This window comes from Zeus faber (genome assembly GCF_960531495.2).
Source record: "Zeus faber genome assembly, chromosome: 7".
NCBI classification, from domain to species: domain Eukaryota; kingdom Metazoa; phylum Chordata; class Actinopteri; order Zeiformes; family Zeidae; genus Zeus; species Zeus faber.
Genome location: NC_137203.1, coordinates 21,891,814 through 21,918,379, shown reverse-complemented (window position 1 = coordinate 21,918,379; position 26,566 = coordinate 21,891,814). Strand labels below are relative to the sequence as shown.

The following is a 26,566-nucleotide window of genomic DNA, read 5'->3' as shown; positions in this document are numbered from 1 at the left end:
GGTCAGTGAGGGAGCACTTGAGTCCCCATTAAAGCTATTTGTAAAATAAAAGAATCATATTAGGTAGCATGTAAATACAGTGAAACAGGTTCACAATGGGATTTATGTTTGATCCGCCTTATCCAACATAAAGCATGCAGTGGGGCACGCCGTGTGACATAATATATGGCAGTAAGGAGCGTCTGCCAGTGAGGGATCCAGCTGAAACTGGCTCTGCCTGGCATTGCTCTCTGAAGGTGTCTGGTTTACAGGCCGTGGTGACATAACAAGACTTGGGAACAGGACCTTCCACAAGGCGCGTGTCCAAAAGGATCCGATGAGATAAATCCATCATGATCAATACCCGACCATGGTCCGTATGGGCGCGCAACAGGAAGATCTGTAGCACAATTTATTTCTGTTTTGCGTCACACCCTTGGAATTTGAATGTGCGTGAGAACACCCAACCCTGGAGATTGAAGGTTGGGTTTGAAGGAATTCCATGTACATGAATAAGCATCATGTGTCTGATACGCAGCTACCCGGAATGTCATAAACAGATAGAAGGCAGTGTCCTCTGTAGAAACCAGGACAGTGAAAAAAATCACAATCTGCGTTTGTACGTCAAGACATTTCTTTATTGTGGCACAGAAATCTCAAACGTCATCTGATTCTTTACATCTGTATAATCAATTCTTAGATGCGTTAAGTTTCTGATGTGCAGAGGTAAGACAGTAAAAGTTAATGCAACCATAAATAATTGTAATAAATATCAAGTAAATGTACAGCACACATTTTCTTATCGTAACACCTCTTTGTATGGATATGTCCTTTATATAACCTTCTCTACCCCCACCCGCCTGCCCCGCCCCGCCGACCCACCAGCGTCCTTCCCAAAAGGAGAAAGTGAGCGAGCGTCCGTGTAAGCAGCGGTATGTATACCGGCGTACCCTTAACAGGAACACAACCTCAAACAAAAATAATAATAAGAATGAACAAAAAAAAAAACTGGCAAGCGATTAAACCATCCGACACACAGTAAATATCAATCATCGGCTGTTGTTGTGTTCTTCAGTTTCTGTTTCAGAGAAAAATGGAGGTTTTTTTTACTTCCACAAGAAAACATGTTTACAATGAGTGGAGGAGACAGAACCTGTCCAGGTACAAGACAGAGGTAAGTACAGGTGTTCTCCCAGTCTGTAGAAAATAAAACTCCTCCCCGGAAAAAAACAAGACGTCGTTTGCTTCATTCAGAAGGTTTTCCATGGAAGAGTAGTGCAAAACAAAAGCAAATAACGAGAAGGGGAAGTGAGTCAGCGATCAATAAACAGCGCTTTCGAGCATAACTTAAAACTCTATTTACATTTTTTTTTTTTTTTTTTTTACTCTGGAAAGTCGACACAGTTAAAAACATTTGGTTATGGGTCAAAACAAAACAAACCAAAGAGAAAACGGCCCATTCTTTCACATGATCAAAAAAAAAAAAAGGCAGAACTCAAGATGCTCCGCCCCCCCCATGGGTGTATGAATTGTATATGTGGGAGGGGAGGGGTGGGGGTTGTTTTTTTTTTTCGGTAGCACATTCAGTAGCAGTTGCACACAAGCAGCTTGGGAGAATCACATCTCCTTCCCTTGTCATGAGACAATGCCAGCATCGAGAAAAGAGGGGGAAAAAACCCAAAGAAAACAAAAAAGAAACAAAAAACAGAAACAATATAAAACAAGTGGGACCAGGTCTGGGTCTCTCTTTTTAGTCAGGCAGAGCTTCGGCCAGCTCCACCTACCATGCTGCCAAAGCTACGAGGATACTTCAAAACCAATCCCTAAACTAAGAGATAAATATTACTTTTTTTTTTTTTTTTAACACCCTCGGATAAAATATATTCACCGTTTATATAGGCAGATAAGTTAATTTGTCAATTCTTTTCATTATGAATTTATAAACTTTTTTTCATTTTTCCTCCGGGCAGTAAGCACATATTGTCTGTTATCACAGTCGCCCGTTCTGACCGCTGAGAAGAAAGAAAAAAAATAAAATCGGCAGCTTCATAGAGTTTTTTTTTTTTTTCTTTTTCTTTTTCTAATGGCGGGAACACGTCCATCTCAAACGTCAGATCCCCACCTTCGCATCCAGGATCTCTCTTTTCCCCCGACGCACACATACAGACACATACACACACACACACACACAGACACACACACACACACAGTCAGTGTCTTCATCATCAGATATAAAGGCTTGTTTCAGAGCACGCCGGCCCCCAAAACACACCGCAGGGGAGGCAGGAGGAGGCAGCTAAGTCAAGCATTAGGAGATTAACGCAAGTTGTATAGTTTGGCTGACAACAGTGCAAAGTGAAGGAGTGCAAAGATAGGGTGAGACACAGAGACCAGGGCTGAGAGAGAGAGAGAGAGAGAGAGAGAGAGAGAGAGAGAGAGAGAGAGAGAGAGAGAGAGAGAGCACACAGCACATGGGGGCCGAGACACATTATTCCAAAGTGTTGTTCTGATGTCGCCCCATTAACTCGTCTTATTTCAGCAGAGCTTGACGTAACCTTGTAATACTCAACCTCGGCAGGCAGTCGGGGGCAAAAAAACAAACCCTGCGTGAAAGAGTTAGGGGGGGAGAAAGGTGCGGTGATCGAGAAAAACAAAAAAGGGTTTAAAAAAACAATACAAGAAATGAAAGTACTGCGGCACCGCGTCACAGTTCCTGTATTCAGTGCAACCAGAAGTGCTGCTCACCGAGTGCGTGAGCTGGTGCTGACAATCCTCCTGAACTAAGACGCATTTGACAAACTCCTGAAATGCTCAATATGTGTATTACGGATACAGCACATTAACGCTGCCAAATGTAAATGATAATTAAAAAAAAAAAAAAAAAGAATCAGATTAATAAAATAAAAAAAAAAGAGAAAGAACTTCATTAAGGATTTCACTGATGATAAAGGATTCCAGTGGGTCATCTACACGAGAGACGTCAAGAAAAATGTGAGTGTGTGTGGTGTGCATGTGTATATGTGTGTGCGCGCGTGTGTGTGTGTGTGTGTGTGTGTGTGTGTGTGTGTGTGTGTGTGTGTGTGTGTGTGTGTGGGGGCGGGGGGGGTTCCTCCTAGCCGCTGAGCGGGTCCTCGCGGTAGTGGATGGCGTAGCGCAGCTTCTCCAGCATGGCGTCCAGAGAGGTGTACTGCGGCAGCTTCACCATGAACATGCACGTCTCCACGCGGATGTACCGTGAGTCCGGAGATCCTGAGCAGCACAGGAAGGAAGGACGGAAGGAAGAAAGTGAAGTGTTTACATACATACTGTGTCTTTGTTTGTCTGCACGCTCTAAGCTGAAAGGTCAGAACAAGATAAACCTGTCTCGTTCAGGTGTCTGAGCTCAGAGCACTGATCTGAATAAAGTTGATGACTCACCGCATACGAATTCCAAATGCAAGAGGGTTAATGTAAAAAAAACCAAAAAACAAAAAAAACACAGGGAAAAGATCTACAAAGCTGGGTTACCTGCGGCTCCGTCCGGCGGGGCTATCTTCATGGGGTAGGGGGGGACATGGGCGGTGTCGGGGCCCCCGTCCTTGCAGGGGCAGGTAAAGGGGATGCGCTCCTGGTTGCAGGCGAACTTTATGAACTTGCAGAGCTCCTCCTGAGTGAACATCTCCAGGGCGGTCCAGAAGAACTCAATGTGCTGGTCCGTCTCCATCAGACCAACCTGGTACATGGTGTGAGCCTGCAGCAGGAAGGAAGCACCACAATTAGATGAGCTCAACATGGATGGCAGGCTTGGGGAGCACGGCGCAAGAATGTGGGCGTTGATACCAACTTTCTGTTTGGTTTGTAGCAAGGTGCTAAATACGAGGGGTCCCATCGCCCCAGAGCCACGGCAAGCCTAAGAAATACTCTGCCGCTCCAAATTTTGCCTAATTATTTTAGCTTTTTGAAAGTTAAGGCATTCATATATTATTATTATTATTAAATGAAGCCCTTTGAATGAAGTGATGCAGTCAAATGGAAAAGTTGTTTCTTTGGATCACATGTGATGTCACCTCTACTGAGGTTGAAGCTGTGCGCGCCCATTCATGAGCTCAACACGACAGAACCTATCGCTTGTCAGACGCCTCGAGGAGGAACAGTTAAAAAAAAAAAAAAAAAAAAAGGATAAACTTGAAACAACCGTGAAAACAAAATGTCAACAGCACGTTTCCATTTTTCTTTTTTTTTAAGAACGCGCCACCTTGAGGAACTCCAGGTTGATGTAAGGCAAGCCACAGGTGCGCAGCTCCACCTCCAGGGGGCTCAGCATGGTGAACAGCTGCAGCGGGATGATGGAGGCCAGCCCCGCACGCACCGCCGTCATGCACTCCACGTTCTGCAGCTCCCGCAGGCGGAGGTTCCTCACTGCCCGTGCATACACGCCCTTGTTCTCCCAGCTGGTCACAGAAACACACAATGAAGTCTTAAAACGCAACAAAAAAGCTGAAAAGGTCAGAGAATGATAACCAGGGATTAGCTGTTCAGCATGAACGTGAAATAGCATGGAGATGCCACTAAATGAGCCATTGTATTTTTTGATCATTTATACTTTGCTTTTGGTTATTTTCTGCTACATATATTGTATATTCTTTCAGATTTGGATTCTATACTGTATTTACTTTTTTTTCCCCTCATTCATTTTGCACAGCCTTCAAAGTTTTGAATTATCATTTAGCTGCACTGTACTTGATATGACTGCATGAGACACACAAAGAATCATGAATTTTTGTGTCTTATCCTGTTCCCTGATCACCTGACGATGAGGCTGCGGCCACCCTGACACAGCTCCACGTCCTCCCCCGTCATGGTGACGTAGGTGAAGGTGCAACAGGGCCGGCTGGGGGAGTCCGGGCTCTCTCCGGAGTGGTGCTGGGAGGCGATCTCGGCGCACAGGGCCTCCAGCTCCGCCTCGTCGCCCACCTGGGAGGGGTCAAAGGGGGTTAAAGGCTGACGGCCACAGAAACCACCTCGCTGCGGGGATCGTATCGTGGGCGACGAAACCTCGATCCAAACCCATCGGCGGATTTCGGTAAATACAATTTACATTCTCAAACTTCTTGACGTAGTTGTAGGTGAGCAGGTCGGCCTCCTGCAGGTCCTGTTCGGGGTCCAGGGGCTCTCCCACCAGTCCCTTCCAGAAGGAGCCCAGCAGGTCCAGGGGGAGCGGCACGTCGGCCCGGATGGCGATGCCCAGCAGCTGGCCGAAGAAGTGCAGCAGCTGCTCCTCGGCATAGCTGATGGGACAGGGCGTGAGGATGTACTTCCCCTGAGAAGAGAACACAACACGCAGCTCGGAAAAAAACCCAGTCTTGGCGTATTTTGGAGATAACGTCATTTTGGGGATTTGGATTTTGGAAGAAATAAAACGATGACAGATCCAGACACTAAAGATACGCCCAAACAACCACATCACAGAGGTGTTATCAGGAAGCTGACACATGGTTGTTGCCATGTTACATCTTGAACACAAGGTCTTACTATTGATAAAAAACCCTCGCTGCCAGTAATAAATCATTACTCAGTGTTAACAAAAACTTGGCGTCAGCACATCAACAAAGATTGCAATATTTCCCCTCCAACAAATTGGGCAACCTTGCACCCGTGTACATATTCATTTGAAATGCTTGACCTTAGAGACACTTTGTGTGTCTTTGTTTTGAATGTTTTTAGAATGTATTTTAATTTAATTGTTATAAGACTATTGTAAACAAGGATTCATCCTCAATGGTTGCTCAAGGTGAAATAAAGGTCGACTGGTATTAGTAATTACATATTTACTAATTACATGTTCCAGAGACGGACAGTGTGTTAGGAGTCAAAGTGAGTTGAATGTTCTACCTTGTTGCGGTTGGCGGCGGCGCTGGGACAGGGCAGCAGCAGGGAGAGCGCCGAGCTCTGCAGCTCCTTACAAACCTGCCACAGGAAGTGCCTGAAAGAGCCGCCTGGGGAACGACACAAGGAAACCTCTATCAGAACCTTAAAATCCTATCCTTTAAATCTGCAAATCGGCAGAGTGGGAAAAAGAACAACTAACTGGTGCCGTGGACCTCCTCCCCGGTGAAGCGGATGTTGAAGGCGTAGGTGGGGTCCCCGCCGCTGGCCAGTTTGACGCAGAGCTGCGACGAGGCCACGCAGGCCAGCTGGCACGCCGCCTGGCAGAAGTACGTGTTCTCCGACGATCTGATCTCCCCTGGAGCGCACATAGGAGAGATTTTGGCAGGTGCAATTTTGACAAGTTATGCAAACAAACATGTTGAGCAGAATCGCGTACCTCCCACGATCTCCAGCGGGTCCAGTGTGATCTCTGGAGCAGCGTGGTCCGCCGTACGCTGCACTGTGGCATTTAGTACTCTGTTCATAACAGTGACCTTAGTGTCGTAGAAAATCAGACCTGTGACAAGAGGGGGATAAGATAAGAACATACGGAACATAAGAACACTTTATTAATCTCCAGGGGGGGAATTCAGGGACAGAAGCCATTCAGTGTCTTTCTTAAGGACACCTCAGAATGCCACCAGGAGCAGCCAGGGTTAGGGTGAGGGACGCTTTGGTCCAAAGTTCACCAAGAGTTCACTCATACACATTGAGACTAAGTGTCAGCGAGGCCTTCATAAATAGGTTGAAAACACCCCTCCACATCCCAGAAAGTCACGTCTGTCGCCTTTCGGCTCCTAAAGCTGAGTTGATGAGCTCACCTTTAGCCTCGTACAGCAGAGCCGCGATACTGTTCTGATAGGTGTGTGTCGGCCTGAGCTCCACCAGCGGCAGGAAGAAACTCTCCAGGGTGTTGTTGAGGGATTGCAGTAGAGCAAATCGCAGACGTAGGCTCTCCACAGGCACATCTAGAGGAGCAAAAAAAAAAAAAAAAAAAAAGAAAGACGGTCATACCGTGTAAACGGGTGACGCTACAGTTTCCGAGGAGCAAACGAGTGGGCCACTGACTGAATAGGGAGGCCACGCGGGGGTCGGCGGTGTCGCTGGGGTCCAGATAGACTTCGTGGGGGTGCAGTCGGGCCGGTGTTATGGCCAGGTGACGGCACAGCCTGTTGATGTACTGCACCAGCGCCACGTCCATCTCCAGACTCCACTTCCTGCAGGCCTTCTGGGCGTGGCGGGTGTCTATACAAGTGCATCTGCAACATGGGCACGACAGCTCAAGCTAATTACACAGCAAGAAAATCGCAAATAAAAACACAAATTTCTTCTCAAAGAGCGTCTGTCCTGAAGCCAGAGGTATCATCTTCCTGTCATTAGTTGGTTCTTTTGTTATTAGATATTACTTGAACCTTTTTTTCATGTTTCGTGTGTTTCATGAACAAAGGTGGAGGAGATTTATCCAGCACAGTGGCAGGGAATCTTAACTATCAACCGCTGACTGATCGGGGAGTCTCACCTATCAAAGTGGAGGTCGTAACCACAGGCCAAAATTGCCCTCCACACACTACGGATGTCCTGTTTGGCACGGTCCACCGCAAACTTGTGAAAGCCTTCCAATGTGAGGTACTTCTCTTCTGGGACTGAGAGAACAACAGAAGATACAGTTTTGCACCCCAGACTGACCTTGCTCACGGTGTTGTAACCGAGCAGATTAAATGTCTCCGTCAAGAACAAGATATCAGCATCACAGTAGCAATATCAACAAAAGGGGAAAACTAACATTTTCCAAGAATACTTGATTCGATGTTTTGTAGCAGGACTTCTTGAGAAAAGCGATAAATGATTAAAAAAAAAAAGTATAAAAAAAATACACACATATCTCTTTATTCTCCGAGAACACAAAACATCATCAAAGAAAACATCAATGAAGTCTGTCGCATTTGGAATCAGTAAATCCGTTCTATTCGATCCGATTTATTCACCAACAGGGGAAAAGTTACGGAGAGGAGTGAGATGGTTGCCTACCTTCAGGTTTCTTGGCAGGAGATTTCTCTACGTCCTTCTCGTCGGGTCTACATTTCTCAGGAGACTTGGGCTTCAGAACGGTCTTCTTCTCACTCAGCGCGGTCCTAATGGAGCAGGGCAGAAGCAGATCCTGGTCATTTTTTTGGTGTGGCCAGCCAAACATTACTGGTCGTGATGATGGACAAAATGGCCACAAAACAGACTTTTGTTTCGGATGTACTGTATATCTGAATCACATGGGTGAAAAGCTTGAGTTTGATCGTTGGTTGTGGTGTTATGGAGAGACTCACCTGACACTGTTGAGGACAGACTTCTCTTTGGTTGGGGGCTTGGTGATGGGTCTTTTGGTGCTCACCACCTTGCCTTGGTGTTGCTCCTTGCCTGCCTTACTGTACTTGTTCTTGTTGGGTTTAGGCGTTCCATACTTTCGTAGAATCTGTGAAAAACACTGTGTTGAACAATTGTTCTCACAAACACACATATAGGCTTATTTAATATTTTATGATACCTGTGTTAGCTGATCATCGAGCACTTTCTTGGGAGGCCGAACGTTGGTGAAAAAAACGTGCAGCAGGTTGCCAGGTGTCTGAGAGGTGATCTGCTCCTTGCTGAGGTAAATGTCAGAAACTTTGAGCGGCTTAGAGGGCGTGAGGCTCAGCATTTGTTCTGAATGCATGCAGCTCTTGAAGATGTCCGTCAGGACGTCTCGTGAACCAGGTACAAGTTTGTCCCCTTGGAACATTAAAAGAGACCATTAAAGACTTAATCATTAAAGATGAGAAACCAAATCCTTTGCACAAGAACAAAAAACCCCATTTATTAAATAGAGACTGAAAACATAAAAATGATGAACCTCTGATTGACTTGTCCAGGAAGTAGTCTTCAAGTGCAGAGCTTCCCTGTGTGTCAAACAAGCTCTGGTTGACACTGGAGGCGGTGAGGATCTCCTCGTTGGTCAACTCCATCAGCTCCTCTTCGCCCTCCAGACTGGACAGTCCAATCAGGTCGCTGCTGTTGAAAAGGCTTGCCCGGATCTTCTCCACCTTCGCCCGAGAACGAACCTACGTTCCCCCGAGAAAGACAAAATATATTTCAGAGTCTCGCTTGACTTTTAAGTGATCTAGAGCGAACAACTTCAGTCTCATGCATAGGTGCTGGATAAGTAACCAACCTCAATGACAGCATAGCCCTTAATGGGCCGAGCCATGACATTGCTGTCGAGTGAGGTGACCGTGTACATGGAGCCCCCGTCCGACACCGAAGCCGTTTCTGCACTATCCAGAGGCTCCCCCAAGCTGCCCAGACTCCCCAGGCTGCCTGTGCTGCACAGGGAGATATCCAAGCTCTCCTGACTGGAAACTGTTTGGGGTTCCCCGGGACCCTGTGGGGCGCAGTTTCCAGCAGACGCTGCAGCCACAGGGGTGAGCGGTGGGGCGGCAAGCAGCTCCTGGTCAACGGAAAGTTCGCTGGTGGTACGTGAGACTCCCTGCGAGGAGCTGCAGATGGAGGTCTGGCTGGTGGAGGCCGAGGCGCTCACGCTCATGGCCGGGGTGAGGCTGCTGGAGCTATCGGGGCTCTCCAGGCCGCCATTGTTGGGAAACGTGCGCTCGGGGTCCGGGCCCGGCTTGCCATCCTGGGGGCTGGACACTGCAGCTCCAGGCTTCAGCTTCTTGGGATCTTCTTCCTGCAGTGGGATGAAGATCTCGTCCTTGAAGAGCCCCCCGTGGGCATTGCATGCCCTGCGGATGGCGCTGCGGACCACCGCCTCCTCCAGGTGGGTGGGGATGCCGGAGAGTACCAGTAAGCGGCTGTGGGCAGTGGGACCCACCAGAGCCTGGCAGGCGTCAGTCACCGCGTCACTGGTCACACTCAGACCCTGCGGGTCCTTGTTGGCGAGGTGCCGCAGGATCATGAGCAGTGTGAGGCAGCGGTGGAACCACAGCATGTCCTCCGGTTTGCTGCCGGCCATGTTGAGCAGCGCGCTGTCGCTCTCTGACAGTCGGGCTCCGGCGCTCCCTCGTTTCCCGGAAGCCGCCGCCGCCACCGCAGCCGCCGCCCTCTCACGCTTCAACTTGACCTTCTTGCGCTTGGACAGCAGGCTGGGGCTGTGCGGTGTCTGGCCAGGCGAGGAAGACGAAGATGAGGAGGAGTCGCTGAGGTTGGGGGCGCTGGTGGAGGACAGGGCTCCCACAGCAGAGCCGCCCACGTTGAGGGGCAGGGTGACCTCTGCCACGGCCAGGCACACCTCCATCAGAGCATGGAAGTAGGTGGAGAAGCGGCTTTGCTCTGTCCCCAGAGCCAAGGCCACGCCTCCGGAAGAGGAGCCCCCGGCGCCACCCCCTCCGGTGCTCCAACCCTGAGTCTCCCTGTCGTAGAGTTTGCGGAGCTCCGTCTGCAGGGCCATGAGGACAGCCAGGCAGGGGTTGAGCAGCAGGGCGATGGAGCTGGAGAGGCCGGCTGGGCTCTTGCGCTGCTCCAAGTGGTGGATCTTGCGGAAGAGCTCAGCGAGCAGGTGGAAGTTGAGTTCCTTGATAGATGGCGCCAGATCAGTGGTCCAAAGTAAACCGCCTAAAACGACAATAAAATGTTGATGACAAAACTAACAATAGCAATAATAATTCAGTGCTAAAAAAATATACTCTGATGCTAGGATTTAATTCAATTCTTTCAACTTCTGAATCAATTTGAAATGTGTAATATACTATAAATAATAATAAATACTATTATCTTCTATTTGATAATTTGCATGTCAAATATAGGTATACTGAAAAGCAATTTTCATTATGTATGTATGTATATAGATGTAGAATTGCAGTGTAAGCCATCACATCAATATCAGATTGAATTGACATTGAATCAAATAGTGACATCATGGCCAATACCCAGCTCTGTATATGACTTAATTTGCTAAAATGCTGTATTAACAAATCAAGTTTTGCTCTATCAATGAGAAAGTCTATAGGGGATTTCAAGAACTAACATTCAAAAATGACAAATATATACAAATATATATATACATATATATATATACATTCATAGTTACTAGTTAGTTTGTTAATTATGTACTGTAAATAAAAACGTACCTAGAAGCTCCACCACCTGGAGCAAAACTGAGGAGGGCACCGTGTCCAGCTCGTCCTCTGAGCGCTCGCTGCTCTCACCCAGCTTCCAGGTCAGCAGCTGCTCAGCGAATGCCACGGCCAGAGGGAACTCCAGGGGCAGAGAGTGCAGCACCAGCACAGCGCCGGGCGGCGGCGAAACTCCTGAGAGAAAGACCAAACGGGTATGATGCAAAAGGGAAATGCCAAGAACCAGCATTGAAACAATGGAGGGGGGGGTTACTTACCTAGCTTGATGTGCACTTTATCGGTGGGGATGATGACAGAGGGGTACTGGTTGGTGGTGGGAGGGGGCGTGAGGCCCGTGTTGGTCGGGGAGGCATCCAGAGGGTAGCACATGGCCTCCATCAGGTTTAGCTGGCCGTTCCTGCGTACCTTGTGGCCCAGGCCGTACACCATGACCCGCGCCCAGGGAGCCTTGTACAGACTGGAGCTGAGGAAATGAAAGACATGAAAAAGGCTAAAGAGGGAGGAAATGGGTCAGATATCTAAAATCCAAGATGAAACAAGGGTGCCTGAGAATTAAATCATTTGAACCGAGTTGCAGAACTCACTCCTTGCGGCAGCCGAGCTGGCTCTCCTTGCAGGACACGATGACGAACGCAGCGCCTGGAAAGCTGACGTCCATGCTGACCTTTGACTCGGTGACAGGAAACTCCTCTGAGGTGAACTGTTCCGGTGCGTTCTGTCAAAGTGGAGAGCGTTAAAAAAAAATTAAACACATTTTGTAGAGGGAAAAAAAGGAACACATCAGTACAAGCGTAAATCGACCGTTAGATCCACGCCGCGGACCTGGAGGAAACAGCAAATCTGCTTGGTGAGCTCCAGCAGACTCTCCTCTCCCTGATGCAAGGCCCGGGTGATGGCTACAGTCAGCCATTCTCGGATGGGCTGAGCGTTGCCCTGATAGAAGAGCTCCGTGGGGGAGCAGCTCTGGCCCTGCAGGTTGTGGAGCACAGACTGTGCCAGCAGGATGGAGCTAGAGCTGATGGTGCCATCTGCAGGACAAACAACAGAACAACATTCAGTGTGACTTTAGATCACAAAATATAAAATGTGTTGAAAGAAAGACATATGTAAACAGGTGTTTTGGCCATTCAAATAAAAAGTAACAAAAAGTTAAAAAAAAAAAAAGATGTAGTCTATTTTGGAAATAGGAGGTCCTTCACTTCAGTCATAGTTATTGCAATAAAGACACTTATTGTGTTATGATATATAATATAAACAATCATATTATCGTCCCAATGTTGTTACTCAAAATCAGATAAAAAAAATACCATGAAAATACCTGGAAGAGGCGGAGCCAGCAGCTGATTGGACAGAAGCTGCAGGTGCTCTAAGGTGATGTCGCGGATAGCTGGGATGTGGAAGAGGCGAGTGAACGTGTGGGGGCTCTTTGGGGCGAAGATGTTGAGCAGGGCCATGCGGCAATACAACCGAGCCAGTGCACTCTCACAACGAAGCAGCTCCCTAGAGGAAAGCAGCATTGTGGCATCGGATCACGTTTTTAGAACCGTTTTTAAATTATTTTAAGTCAATATTACTTGTACAGCCAGGGTCTGCACAACAGTCTGAAATAGCTTTGTAGCTCACATTCTAAGGTTTGATACAAAGCATCTAAAATAAACTGTTACAAAATTCCGTTGCTGGGACGTGCAGAACCCATTTGTTTTATTTGGCTTGGGTTTGCTGAAGACGCGATAAGATAAAAACTTTATTAAGGTCAGAGAGTGACAGAGTGCCCTGTTACACACAATGCTTTAAATTGAGTAAAACAAAATACATCTAAAATAAAAACACAACGTTTTTATTAGCTTTGATTAGAGGAAGGGACACGCGATGGCTCCCTCCCCAAGGTCTCCATTAGATGGAGAGGGAGACAGGGACCTAAATTATGCCCCAACCGCTACCTCAGTGGACACACAGAGGAACCAAACGCACTTTTTTTTTTGATCAATGATATCATATTATTTTCGAGGGCTTTAATGCATTATCGGAATGACAGATGAATAGATCCGGGGCAATTTTTTTTCAATCACTTTTCTCATGTTACGTGTTGACAAACAACTGACAGTTTGTATGAAAACTTTTCGACTCGCCTTTTATCTGGCTGAGCGACCATAATGTGACATTGACGAGCACTGCTGCTGTTTGGCTCGAGTCGCTTTGGAGAGGAAAGCCGCGGTGCCTCATACAGAGCAATACAGAGGATTTCAAGAGGCGCACTCCACTCCATAATGTTTAGTGAAGGTGTGTGTGGTTTAGTGGAGGGCGCATATTTCAATCGCCAGCTGGGGCATGGCACGGAAATGAGGCACTAAAATCTGCACTGCGAGTCGGTCCGTTAGATACCGATCATATAGGAACCGGTGCCATAGTGGTACTGGGTTTCTGTACCTAACCCACATGATCATGTTTTGATTCAGAGTGTGCACAGAGAGGAGGAGCTCTTCACAGACGGGTCTGTTGTCAATGTGTCAGAGAGAGAGAGAGAGAGAGAGAGCTGAGCAAGGAGGGGCTGAGTAAATCAATGTGCTGCACGCAGCTCTAAAGTGAAATAAGATTTTACCCATTTTAAATAGTAATAAATAAATAAATATAAAATCAATACCTGGCGGTAAATGCTGATATTGTGGCGGGCCACCACAAATAAATCAATTTATGGGAAACACTCAGAAGATTTCAGGAAGACTTGCTTTACCTGTGGATCTGAATGTTGCTGCTGTCCAGGGAGACTAAGCCATTGGCTGCAGTACGACGAGAGCCAGCGGGAGGGCGCTCCAGCATCTCAATGGGGTACCAGTACCTCACCAGCACCCCCTCACTGCGCAGGTAGGTCTCCACCTGCACCAGTTCATTCACCTGAATGCACACACACACACACACACAGACACAGACACAGACACAGAGAGAGAGAGAGAGAGAGAGAGAGAGAGAGAGAGAGAGGGAATAAGCATTGAATGTCCCACAAAACGTGTGGAAAAGCTGGCATGTCGCATCCCCTTGCATTGTACTTACAGAATCCACGTCTAGGACGACCCCGTGCAGACCAAACGTTTTTAGCATGCCTCTTATGGCAAACTTGGGCAGGGCTGTGCCCCCTGTAGTGCTGTTAGTGTTATTGCTATCGGGACAGCGGATAACCACCGTTAAGCCTGCGTTTCAAAAAAGGATAATAATGACGTCGTACCTTGTGCAAAGTTAAGAACATTTCCAGAGTGAAACGCCTAACAACAGCCACACTCACCTTTCAATTACAACACAATTGAATTATAATTCCTCTGACATGCACACGTGGCACCCTAAGTTCATAGATTTGGTTTGTTTGGTGAAGGAATGTAGTTTAGAAAGTACCTTTTCGAACTTTGTCAATCGTGAACTTGTTGGCCTCATCCTTAATATCTTCAATGGTAGGAAGGTAGAGGTCACGTGGAATGCCCCCGTTCTCTTCATACAGGAACTCGACTGTCTGTCTCGCAATGTCAACCATTCCTATTCACACACACGGGCGCACACACACACACACACACACACACACACACACACACACACACACACACACACACACACACACACACACACACACACACACACATACACACACACACACACACTCATTACTGCTGCCATTGTGGTGACATTCTAATTTAATGAGACGGAATAATTAAGTTTGCATAAATACCCTGAGCATTTCTTGACATTAACAAAATACACAGGCTAAGAATCTGTATAATATACACTGTTCTTAATTAATCAGGCCTGACATATAACCAGTGCTCCAACAACCTTCGTCAGAACAGGTTTATAATTTTTTGTCAATCCCAGTCACGTCTAATTTATCTTCAGTTTTACCTTTCTCCCACCTTGCAATGTCTTAATTGAGGATAATTAATTTCTAATTCAATTTGCAATGCCAAATGTCCTTATTTAGCCTTGCGTGAGCATAGCGTAATGAGAGGCAATTGGAAATTCAATGATCTCCTCACAGAAACTAGAAAAAGCAATTAAAAAAGTTGATGCACGAAGCAGCAGCGTTCGAAACAATAGTTTGAAATTAGACCGTAGCCTTATTTTCACCCTGTAACTAATATGAGTCAGACACATCATTTACGCACTACCTATGAAAGCCACTGACTAGTTATGGAATTGAGTTGGTAATGGAAGGTAAGATAATGCATATGAGATGCACTGAAAAAACAATAAATATTTATTAAACTTATGATCAACCGATAAAGAATATATATAAACCAATAACACATCTCTAGACATATCTATCTATTTATTGTATCTATCATGTCTTTGATGTCTGCAGACGTCAATTTGATGCTTGCAGTCTTGCTGAATGGGCTTCTAAACACCCTTCACATTGACCTGATAAGATAAGGTTGATGGTAAGATAAGATGATAACACAACACTAAATTAATCCCTTGGGGGAAAATGAGCAGCTCTCACCCAGCTGCAGCGCCCCTTTGATCTGGTCGAGACCAGACTTCCTTTCGGCTTCGTTGCGGAATCGCCTGCGAATGGTGGGGAACACTTTGGTCTCCCAGGCCTTAACCAGCAAGGCATAGTGATCCTCCTGAAGATTGGAAACGCAAAAGGCGAACAACAAAAAAATAGATCAAATTTCAAAAAGTGGCCCCACCTGGATGTTTGTAAGCACAAAAAAAATAAAAAATAAAAACACTTCACTCACTCTCGGGACGTCGTCGTCATCCTCGTCGTCACTCTCGTCGTCCGCGATGGGAGGCGGGTGCGGGTTGGGCCCCGAGGTGACCAGGTTCTCGTAGCTCAGCTCCACCTTGTAGTGGCATGACAGGTCGCTGTTGTACTCTGTCCCAACGGGAGAAGGCAAACAACAAAGCCAGTTCTTACAAACGTTGCCAACTGGGAGAAAGTGGGGAGGGGGAGAAAAACCAGGATGGAAGATGAAATGAAAAGTCCAGACAGTGGCAAAGCATATAATGGAATGGGGGTGATTAAAGTAGATGATAAAAACTAATTTAATAAGAGGGTAAATGCAGAGCCTGTCTACTGGATGTGGATACTCCTGCATTTTCAATGACAGTTATATAAAAGAAAAGGAAGAAACAGAAGAGGAAGATGTCTTTGAGGAGGACACTGAGGCGAGGAGGAAGAAGAGCCTCAGGGACGTACGCTGCTGGGCTACTGCGATAGCGGCGATCCGACACGGCGGCCCGTGGGAGCCGGAGTCGGACGTTACGCTCGCGCCGGCGTCATTGTCGCTGTCCGAGGCCATGGCAAAGGGGAGGGCTTCAAAGTTGGCGCTGATTTCCTCGGCGAGGTCCACACATAGGTCGGCTGCATTCCTGTGCGCCTGGCCTTCCGCATACGCGAACGGCCGACAACCGAAGTTGGCACGGATCTTTGTGTTCTACAAAAACAATTTATTTTTAGATACAAAACAATTAATTAAACACATTGACTATATACCAAGCTATATACAAGCTATATATATACAAGCTATATACAAGCCATTAGAACTGTCAATGCTGACCTCACCAGGGGTCCTAACCGAGCCATACACTAGGCTCCACTACCTACTGTACTGTATGTAGCATACTGTACCGCATACTGTATCACTGTTCAGGGTTGTTCGTGATGCCGTATTGCTGCGCCGTACTGTTGTATACTGTGCTGTATTATCCCAAACACTACCTCACTTTATTCACATTCACATGCCACTTTAATTCACATGCCACTTTAATTGCACATATCTGTACATACATAGGCATATTCCCTCTATCTATTCCATTTTATTTCATTTTATTTTTATTGTATTTTATTCTATATATTTTTATCTTATTCTATAAGTATTCAACTTACTGTACTACGTTTTAGGAGTCAGTTAGTCGGTCTATTGGAAAGGAATTCTTTACTTTTATTTCTTTTTTTCCTCTGACATTTTGTGTGCTATCACCGGGTGCGTTGCATTACATTTCACTGCATATATGTATGAAAGTATGTATATGTATGTGACAAATAAAAAATCTTGAATCTTGAATCTTGAATATACGCGCGCACACAGACAAAATCAATAATTTAGCCAAGAGCCTTGCCTTCTTTTGAATGTGAACCAGGGGCCACATTCCTCCGGCTACATCCTCCAGGACGGGACTGAGACGCTGGCCGCAGTAGGTGAAGTAGACCCTGCCTTTGGGAGCCTGACCTGGGGGTGGAGGAGTACCTTCCGACCGCTCCCAGCCAATGCCGGCCACATCACCTTAGTTGAGACAAGTTGAGAAAATGAGACATTACCCGAGCAGTTCTGCATTAGAACGCAGATCACAATGCTAATTGTTAAGAATAACGTTTTAGAGGCAAGATATGCATGGCAGAAGTTTGAAAGAACAGCCACATTGGAGGCATGGAGATTGGTAAAGGACCAGGCGATATGAAAGAAGAAATTAAAACCTGAAACTAAGATGTTACATCATTAAAAATAACTCATCATCATTAATACAGATGTCAAAACTGTGTATAATAACATGACAATATATTTTCTGATGATAAAAAAGCAAGGAAAGACCCTAAGTGATAATGTTGATACCCAGCATTAGAATGGGTTAGTTTAAATCCACAGAAATAAATAAATAAAAAGGAAGAAGGAGAAGTCGATAAATGATAACAAAAACAGCTGGTCTCCTGCCTCACCAGGTAGTAGAGCCACGTCCAGCCTGACGCTCTTCCACTGCAGCAGACTGGAGCCATTATAGTGCACTGCCCTGCCATTACTGACAGACAAAGACAGGCAGACAGACAGAGAGACAGACAGACAGAGAGAGAGATGGGAGGAAAGAGATAGACAGATAGGAGAAAAGGTTTGGAACAGGACAGCACAGAGAGGTGTAGCAGTCAGCACTCGAGTCAGAGAAAGGCCAGTGGGAAAGCTCACAGAGACGGCCTCTGGGTGCAAGGGAACATACTTGTGAAAGAGACAGGTGCCGACGGGGTTGGTCCACGCTCCATCCCTCTTTTCTGCTTCGGTTGCAAAGCCAAATGACACGATGGGTCCACTATCCTCCTCGGAGTCTCCATAGGAGACGATCTCTATCTCCCAGTAGAAAGATGGTGCCTGCGTGGAAATGAAAAACAAACATTCTGCTCCGGTAACGGTGCTCCATCGATGCTAATGCATGGTAGTAGGGGTGGCCCGCACCTGAACCGGTACGGGGGAGGTGGCATAGATGAAGGTTCCTCTGGGCAGCCCTCCTCCTGCGCTGGGGTCGGCCTGGAAGGTGACGGAGGTGAGGCGGGAGGAGAACATGCAGGCGCGGACCGGAGGGAAGACTCTGGAGGGGCACCAGGTGATCTCCTTGGGCTGCACATGGGACAGACACGGAGAAGAGGTATGATAAGGAGATAGATAACATCAGACGAGATTGTATTTTATTATCCAATTTAATGGAATTTTTTTTTGTGACCAGTGCCAGCTCTAAACGAGCTGGCACTGCCGGATCATTTAGAGCTATGTGACATACATCATATGTCACATGAAAACATCATCCAAACAAATTCGTAAATTTGCATAGACAAAAAGCCAAACTAGCCAATTCTAGTAGGTTGAATCGACTAAAAATATATTTCCTTGTTGTCTCTGTCTACTATTAGATTAATGTCAGAAATAAAGCGCGTCCATTCCCACCTGGCGACGGTCTGTCTGCAGCGGAGGAGGTGGTGGGCGAGCGCAGTCTCTGTACAGCATCCTCACTCTCTCACACTGTGCCTCCACCATGCCCAGACGCTCCCCTGCAGAGGGAAGGAAACACTTTCCTTAAAAACAATGGATTACCACCAGCGGGCTGAATGAACGATGTGAAACACAACAGGGAGTGACTGTAATGGAGGGGTTGTGGGCGGCGAAATGCCCCAAATGCTCACCTGGGCTGCACTCCTGGGCGACCAGGTTCAGCACCTCCACAGCGGCAGGACACTGCTGGATGAATTCCTCGCAGAAGGAGCTGTCTTCAAGGAGCTGTGCCATCACCAGGCAAGCTCTGCAGATTAAGGAATCATGTTAGTATATTCAGGCTGGGTTTTGGGCAGGACCTCATAATACGATTATATATTGATACAAAAGGGTCACCAGACAATTCTACATCGATATATTTAAATTAAAAAAATTGAAATATACAATTAAATAACTGAAATATATCTATATATATATTAAATATGATAAAACCACTACTCTTCTATAAAATGAAATAGAAGATTCTGAAATAAAAATAAAGCTTTTTCTTATTTAACCACAAAAAAAATGATAACTGAAATGAATACATTTGGGACTCTAGTGGCACCTCAAGGTGCGTATTTAAGTTAAGCGCAAAAGGCTTGCATAACACACAAACAAAGTATCTATATTACAATTTGCTGAATCAGTTGAGAAATTGAAAAACAGCCCTAGAATTTAATCATACATCTCTATGGTGTATTGTGAAAAAACTACAATGGAATATAAAGAATAAAGATAAAGCATAAAAAGACATATAAAGAATCGAAAAAAACAAAAACAACTTTGTATGTGAAAATACTGGGCTAAAAAGATCAATCACCTGGTTCTGATTTCAGCGAGCAGCCGCACTGCGGCCATGACAGGGCTGGATCCGTCTCCCGTGGCGGGGAGCGAGGTGTGGATAGAGAGACTGCCCTCCTGTGGCAGGAGCATGGACTGCACCGCCTGCACCACCTTCTCTGTGATGGACAGCTTGTAGAGGGGCAGAGCCTGTTTGGGGGGAGAGAGTGAGGGGAGGGTGTTTAAAGCCGCTGTTGGGAGATCAAAGCAGGAACTGTGGAGTCAGGTTTGACGCGAAACCTTTTACCTCAGATCTGGGTGTGCAGAGGCGAGAGATGGGCACCGTCAGGACGTCGGAGGTTTTGCAAGCTCTCCGGTACTCGCAGGAGGGGAACTTCACCGTGGCGATGCCCTCCTGCTCGTTGATGGACATGACAACACCCACGCTGCCCAGCACTCCTCTGCCCACCACCTGCAGAGCAGACAGATCAAAAAGGAATGCTTTTACGACTCAACGTCAATAACTGTCGTGAGACATGAACTGCAGCTCATTTGGCTCCATATCTAAGTGCGTTCTTTGTAGCGATCTGTGCTTCCTGTTTACCTGGACCTCGGAGCCAATCTTTATGGTTTCCTTGAATCCTCCAAGGGCGCAAAGTGCGGCTACCGCCTGCCTGCCGATGGCCTGCAGCTTGGCCAGCTTCCGACCGCTGCTGCTGCCGTTCTCCAGGATGCTCTCGGCGTACTTCCCCAACTGAGGGATGAACATCAGCGCCCGGGAGAGGACCTGGCACATACATGCAGAGCCGAAAAAAAACCATCAAGACTAGAAATTTTAGGGTTGGTAAAACATTGCGGTAGGAGCGTGAGGGTCCTTCACCTTCTCGGCCGTGCTGGTCCAGATTTGGGCAGTGTTTGATTCGGGGGCAGTGAGAAGGCTATGGAGGAGGGCGATAACCTCCGCTGCCATGCTGTTTGCAACATGGCCGCTGATAAACGGCCTTACGGGGTCTGATCTGGAGTGGGGGAAACCGGGGTAAAAATGGTCAAAATTAGGATTTCAAGTCAAAATAATAATACTTGTAGACCACAAATGCCTCGAAATGAAATGTGACCTCACGTGTATAATTTTGATCAATGTCAAACAAACAAACAAAACATGATTATAATTTTGTTATTCCTCATAATCTAGGGTGGAAAAGAATAGAATCAAAAACATTCTTCTTCATCACCTGGCCAGCTCAGAGTTTCTGTCCCTACAAACTGCAGTCTGAGCCGTTTTCTTTTTGTCCCCGGTAGTGATGCCTCCGGCGGCCTCCTGGGCCAGAGCCTCCACAGGCGGACCCACGCTCACTATGAGCCCAGACTGGGCCCACTTGTTGGCTTTCCTTAGAGCGGCCGAGGCCTCCTCTGTGATCACCTCACAGCTCCCACTCTGCAGGAGGGGAGATAAAAAAAAAAACAGTGAATGTAAGGCCTTCAACGAGCACTGCACTTTCTTCTGCGTTGAAGTCTCCTTTAAAGGGAAACTTTGAAGTTTTTTGGAGAAATTCAGACAAGAAGATCAAATCCAATTTAATCTCTGTGTCCAGAATCCATAGAGCAATGTGCTGCAGGCTAACTGTGTTAACTCAAAGCAAGGCTGCAGGGGAAATCAACTAGCCTAGCTCCTATGAATTTAGATAGTAAATATAATAAAAGTTCTGAAGGTTGTTGCGTTTAAAACAACCAACATTTTTATAAATAACTCAGCTTTTGAATAATTTATCTGCCTAATTTCACAGGAGCAAGGGTATTTTTTCCCTCTGCAACCTTGCATTTAGCTAAAACAATTTGCATACAGCCCGTCAATATCTTGGTACTGGACACACAAGGATAAAAGTGGTCTTGACCTTTTCGTCTGAATCTAGGTAAGATAGACAAAAAGAAAAAAAAAATCCCAAAAGACTGTCAAACCTTGGTCATGTCTCTGTCCATCTTCACCACCTTCTCCATGTTGGCCCCAGTACCCAGTCGAAAGGGACGACCTTCTGAACTGCTGCACAACAGACAGAGTAGAATCATTGGGTTCAGTTGGACCTACGGTAGGTTTGCCGACAGGAATTTTGAACATCGGTTTATTGCTACGGGTCTCACCTGAGCAGTGGCTGGAGGACCTCGTGAGACGACTGGTCTTCCCTCTTGTGGATGAAGATCGAGAGCTTACCATCCACAGCCTCTCCCTCTTCCCCAACATCCTTATCGGATTTCAGGGTTCCTTTGGAGCTGGCGCGGGTGAGGCTGGTGTCTGGCTCGGATGCGCTGGGGGACAGCAATGTCTGGCAGCCTGGCGGAGATGGTACGGCGTAAACGAGAGGACAGGGACCTCATTAGCTGACGTATCCACAGGGAATGTCTTCTCAGACAAAGCCTTATTATCATTATTAGAAATTGCCATTCAATTCCACGGACAGTTAACTGCCATTGGTTTTTTAAATATTTGCTTTTGTGTTACTAGATACCACAAGGGCACAGACGCAGAAGCTTCTGTGAGATATCGAGACCACCAGCCCCACCTGGTACTACGTAATCCGCCAGCTTCGCCAGCAGCAAGGAGGCGATGCGTGACGCGGGGTCACTGGCGTCTTGCTGCTCGTTGTCCAGCGTGTTGATGGAGTAACTCCATGTGGGCAGCGCCACGTTGCCACAGTCCTCCACGCTCATGAGCGGCAGAGCGGCCCGACACAGCTGCAAGATGATGAGCACCAGCTTCGGGGAGGGTCGCTGGTCCAGCAGCAGGGACAGGAGCTTGGACACGCAGGCCGGCTGGCTCAGGATGGCCTTTCCGATGTGGCTCCTGCAGGACGCCGACAAGAAAATATTATTTAGAATTGATTATTGTAATGACGATCGTGACATTATGGACGCCATTATGTCGTCGTCAGCCGTGCAGAGCGTTTTACCTGGACAGGTCGTTCAGCAGACTCAGCACATCCTGCAGGGCGTCATTGCCCGCCGCCTGATTCCCACAGCACTCGGTGGCCCGAGCCAAGTGATTGGTCAGCAGGCTGGAGACCTGCCTCGCCAGGCCAGAGTGCACCGCGTCGGTAGAACCGCCTTCCAAGAGCAACAGGAAAGATTTTAATCAAAGATGAATATTTAATATGACAATATAATCTGCTCAATTCATACCTCATAGTGTAAAGAAATAATCTCAAAGTCATATATCACACTAGACAGCACAATTCTTTTGATTCCTTATTCGGTATCGCTCGGCCCTAAGCTAAAGCTACATGACATGCGCTCTGCCTGAAAGTTGTTACACCCGCGTCGTTCAGATTACCTTCCACCTTCTCCCACTCGATGCAGCGGTTGGCCAACACCTGGAAGGCAGCCCAGGCCATGGTCGCTACCTTCTGCTTCTTGGTCTGCTTCTCGTTGGAGCTGCTCTCCCTCTGGCTGCTGAGGCTGCACAGACGGTCCATGAGTTGGACAAGACCGCTGCGCACCAGGCACTGCTCTTCACTCCTACAGCAACACACAGAGGACATGAGGCTGTGTATTTCGTAATAACACTGCTTTTTGCAATAACTTGCCAACATTTAATACATTTGACCTTTACTTTGTAATAACGCCTACATTTTAGAATAAAAATCTTGAATCCAATACATAACAAGTTTCACCACATTTTGTAATAACCCTATAACGTAATGCGGTGGTTATTACACTTCTTTATGATGAATGATAATTGATTATGATTTATAATGACTATGTGTTAAAAGCATGCATATATGTTGTTACATGTATGCATCTGTTTTTGGGGGGCAAGGTTTAACAGCTGTGGTAGAAAATTCTATATTCTTATAATTATTATTCTATATTTTTTTAGATATTGTAGAGCATCTACAGCATTTAGACCATCCTCTTCATTTTATTTTCTCCCCTGGAAGGCTCTGTTCCCAGTCTGCCAGCTTATACCATCCTGTGTTGTCTTTGCCTGTGGTCTTATCTGCAGCTGTGTGTTCCTGCTTTTTCTACTAAAGAAACCCCTCCTCTAAATAATTCTTCAGTCAATCCTGTTCCACCCTTTAGAGTGTGTACTGTATTGTGCTAATTTTTACGTCTGGAGAAATACAATCCTTTAAGATCTCAGTGTGTCTCCTGATAGCGGAACCAGGTTCACCTCACACCTGTAGCATAAAAATTTCCAGACACAGCATAGGAATGAATTTACAAGTGTACGATCGTCTTGCCTGGTGTAGGGGATTGTGCAGAGCAGGCCGATGCTGTTGGCGCAGGCGATGGGGTAACGGGCGCACAGCGAGACGACGGACGTCATGGTCTCCCCAAACGCCTCCTGCACCTGCTCCACCATTCCACCACAGGTCAGCTCCTCGATCCTGCACACACATGGGGTGGTGGTCGTTAGCACTTTTTTTTTTCCTCTTCCCCGAATTGGAAAGAAAGGATGTGGCTGAACGCTCTCACCTGGGTCCACCCTGCAGCACCATTGTGACAGGCCCCACCAGGTGTGTGACTCCGCCCACTCGCACCGCCGCGGTCAGCAGCTCCCTCATGTGGACTAAAGCTTGCTTCCGCGTGCTGCCGCGTCTCCAGCGCGTCTGTGCCGCCGACAGGAAGCTGCTGCTCGACACCTGGAGAAGCAGGAAGTCAGTAAGCAGCGGGGCGGTGTGCTGTGAGATTGAACAGGGTGAGACTTACGGCCTGATCAGGCGTGGTCCCGATGAACGCAAATAGCTGTCCCAGCAGCACGCTGTATGTTGGCTTGTCACGGCTATCCTCTATGGTGAGGGACTGCAGCAGGGTGAAGGAGCTGCTGCGGTGGCTGGTGGGGTGGTGTCTCCTCCTGGGTGAGGGCGGTAAATAAGTTAGAGAATGAAGTACGCTCTTGTTGATTCTTTGTCTCGGATTTAGACAATTACCTTTGAGGCGCGTGTGTGAACTCCAAATCCTGGTTGGCAATCATCTCCAAGTCGGAGGGAGCGGACATGCTGCGCAGGAAGACCGGTTGCTTCACCATGGGGATCACAGTCTTGGTGTCTGACACAGACTTACAGGCTTATGCAAGAGAAATGCAAACACATTAGGGCTTGCTCATGATGTGTGCACAATCAGATTTAACAAAGATTGCCAGCCAGTGGCATCATTTTTTCAAAAGGGAGGCATGTTTGAAAATGTAAATGTTTTCTAGGAAAGGTATTACACTGTGTGGCTTCTTCCATGTAGAATTCCTTATTCTTAATAAGGGTGTCTGCAGGTATCAGAGTTATATTTCATTATTATCAAGAGCCTTTCAAGGCAAATTCTAACAGAGTTTGGGCCATATGTTTGAACAAATATCACAAAAAATATTGCAGGTAAGTACTATATATTTGAAACTGGTAAACTAGTTGACCCTGCGAAGGTGCAGTAAGAGTTTCCATGAGGTCCTTTGTGAGGCCCTGCAGAGACCCTGTTAACATTTGTCGACCTGATAGGCTCCTGATTGCAATCACATTACCAAAGCTTGTTCAAATTGAAAAATTGGGATATAAAAAAAGGACCGAAACGCACAGTGCGAAACACATCAACATGTGCATATTCAGTTTTATTGGAGCCCTTGACTAATGAGAGAGCATGTCTCCAGGTGCCACGCAGATTTGTTAACCAAGATTGATTCTCTTCTCGGGTCATTTTACAATGGCTTATTTGCAAATAAGCCTTAAGTGTGCACCCAGATCCAGTTTGGAAACAATCAGGTTTGTCCTGGTGTGTACCTGGCCCTGGCGTGCCAGTGGGAGTGGCCGACAGGCTCCTGCAGTGAGGGGCGATGGTGACGTGAAGCAGCAGCTCTGTGCGGTTCATAAGGCTCTTCACCAGGGCTTTGGTTTTAGCCAACTGGGCGCCGCTCTTTAGGTGCATGGAGTTCACTTCCTGGAAGAACTTTTCCCTATTGGCACATACACACAAAGTTACCCCAATGCTGAGCGAGCCACCCCACCCACCGATAAGCAACTCCATTAAAGGCTCCATGAAATTCCAAATGTATTACCTTAGTGCCAGGACAACATTTTCTAAATCGCTGAAATCAAGTGGGACCTCCTTCAAGGAGCAAAGTAATTCCAGCTCCTTAATTTTGTTCTGGTAAATGATACAAGAAGCAGAAGATTCTTTATTTATCGCACAGCACACACACCACAACACATGCACTTATGCAGTGACAGTGACCAACACACACACGCTTCAAATGGTGGCCAGTGAAATAAATTCTCTGCTTTTGACCCATCCAGGCTTGTCCTTCCTCCAGGGGGAAGCCAGGAGCAGTGGGCAGCATACAGCGATGCACCTGGGGACCAATTACAAGTGTCCATCGCTGGTCAGATGACAATGTTCTGCATGTTTTAGGTGGGGGTCCTTACTGATGTTACAAGGAGGAAACCCCATGGGAACATGGAAAGAAGATGGAAACTCCAGATAGAAAGGCCCCCAATCGGGAGATAACCCGCCGGATCGCGGTGCCAACAGTGCCCCAGGCGGGAATCCAACTCAGGACCTTCTTTCCGTGAGGCAGCAGTGCAATGCACTGTGTCACCGTACAGACAATAAATAGTCAGACTCTCAGCACACAGTAGATAATCCCCTGAGAGTGAATTGAAGAGGTGTTTGCGGGGACAAATGTGTACCTCGAAAAAGTGGTAGTCGTGAAAGAAGGGAGCATTGTTCTCCAGCTTTCCCTGCTGGGCCTCCTCTACTTCGTTCTGCCACTTCTGCTCCAACTCTGCTACACTCTGAACAGACAGAACATACACAAGTTATATGGACACAGAAATATAACTTTGCATGATTTGAGCTATGCCATAAAAATATGGTCTGTTACATTGTTTTAATGGCACAGCAAAGTTCCAAACACAGCACATTATATCTCATATGACCCCCGCCAGTTTCTGCAGCCTAATGTTTATAAATACATATACAAGAAAACAACTGCATTCATAGATTTCTTCATTGGCTGCCACCCCC

The 26,566-nt window shown here is 46.8% G+C and overlaps 1 protein-coding gene across 2 annotated transcripts in view; it reads right to left on the bottom strand.

The window, feature by feature from the left end:
• Nucleotides 1-601: 601 nt before the first annotated feature.
• The window catches only part of hectd4 (HECT domain E3 ubiquitin protein ligase 4), a 51,310-nt gene continuing 25,345 nt past the window's right edge, over nt 602-26,566 (bottom strand). For both annotated transcript variants that reach the window (XM_080003667.1, XM_080003668.1), the window contains exons 27-76: nt 26,230-26,334; nt 25,599-25,687; nt 25,324-25,496; nt 24,490-24,625; nt 24,269-24,413; nt 24,035-24,201; nt 23,800-23,946; nt 22,890-23,074; nt 22,510-22,663; nt 22,123-22,403; nt 21,704-21,893; nt 21,524-21,605; nt 20,800-21,002; nt 20,448-20,583; nt 20,172-20,354; nt 19,875-20,039; nt 19,608-19,777; nt 18,937-19,052; nt 18,701-18,804; nt 18,215-18,376; nt 17,982-18,130; nt 17,710-17,789; nt 17,115-17,278; nt 16,192-16,429; nt 15,731-15,867; nt 15,487-15,613; nt 14,388-14,525; nt 14,052-14,188; nt 13,735-13,895; nt 12,322-12,503; nt 11,826-12,031; nt 11,588-11,718; nt 11,261-11,466; nt 10,998-11,177; nt 9,086-10,482; nt 8,768-8,975; nt 8,423-8,646; nt 8,205-8,350; nt 7,915-8,018; nt 7,406-7,529; nt 6,955-7,145; nt 6,708-6,854; nt 6,284-6,403; nt 6,047-6,202; nt 5,851-5,954; nt 5,057-5,278; nt 4,766-4,932; nt 4,214-4,409; nt 3,487-3,709; nt 602-3,228 (exon numbers count right to left, since the gene is read on the bottom strand). In XM_080003667.1, the coding sequence (XP_079859793.1) occupies nt 3,092-3,228; nt 3,487-3,709; nt 4,214-4,409; nt 4,766-4,932; nt 5,057-5,278; nt 5,851-5,954; nt 6,047-6,202; nt 6,284-6,403; nt 6,708-6,854; nt 6,955-7,145; nt 7,406-7,529; nt 7,915-8,018; nt 8,205-8,350; nt 8,423-8,646; nt 8,768-8,975; nt 9,086-10,482; nt 10,998-11,177; nt 11,261-11,466; nt 11,588-11,718; nt 11,826-12,031; nt 12,322-12,503; nt 13,735-13,895; nt 14,052-14,188; nt 14,388-14,525; nt 15,487-15,613; nt 15,731-15,867; nt 16,192-16,429; nt 17,115-17,278; nt 17,710-17,789; nt 17,982-18,130; nt 18,215-18,376; nt 18,701-18,804; nt 18,937-19,052; nt 19,608-19,777; nt 19,875-20,039; nt 20,172-20,354; nt 20,448-20,583; nt 20,800-21,002; nt 21,524-21,605; nt 21,704-21,893; nt 22,123-22,403; nt 22,510-22,663; nt 22,890-23,074; nt 23,800-23,946; nt 24,035-24,201; nt 24,269-24,413; nt 24,490-24,625; nt 25,324-25,496; nt 25,599-25,687; nt 26,230-26,334 (9,195 nt within the window). In that variant the 3' untranslated portion in view covers nt 602-3,091. The remainder of the gene's footprint in view (nt 3,229-3,486; nt 3,710-4,213; nt 4,410-4,765; nt 4,933-5,056; nt 5,279-5,850; nt 5,955-6,046; nt 6,203-6,283; nt 6,404-6,707; nt 6,855-6,954; nt 7,146-7,405; nt 7,530-7,914; nt 8,019-8,204; nt 8,351-8,422; nt 8,647-8,767; nt 8,976-9,085; nt 10,483-10,997; nt 11,178-11,260; nt 11,467-11,587; nt 11,719-11,825; nt 12,032-12,321; nt 12,504-13,734; nt 13,896-14,051; nt 14,189-14,387; nt 14,526-15,486; nt 15,614-15,730; nt 15,868-16,191; nt 16,430-17,114; nt 17,279-17,709; nt 17,790-17,981; nt 18,131-18,214; nt 18,377-18,700; nt 18,805-18,936; nt 19,053-19,607; nt 19,778-19,874; nt 20,040-20,171; nt 20,355-20,447; nt 20,584-20,799; nt 21,003-21,523; nt 21,606-21,703; nt 21,894-22,122; nt 22,404-22,509; nt 22,664-22,889; nt 23,075-23,799; nt 23,947-24,034; nt 24,202-24,268; nt 24,414-24,489; nt 24,626-25,323; nt 25,497-25,598; nt 25,688-26,229; nt 26,335-26,566) is intronic.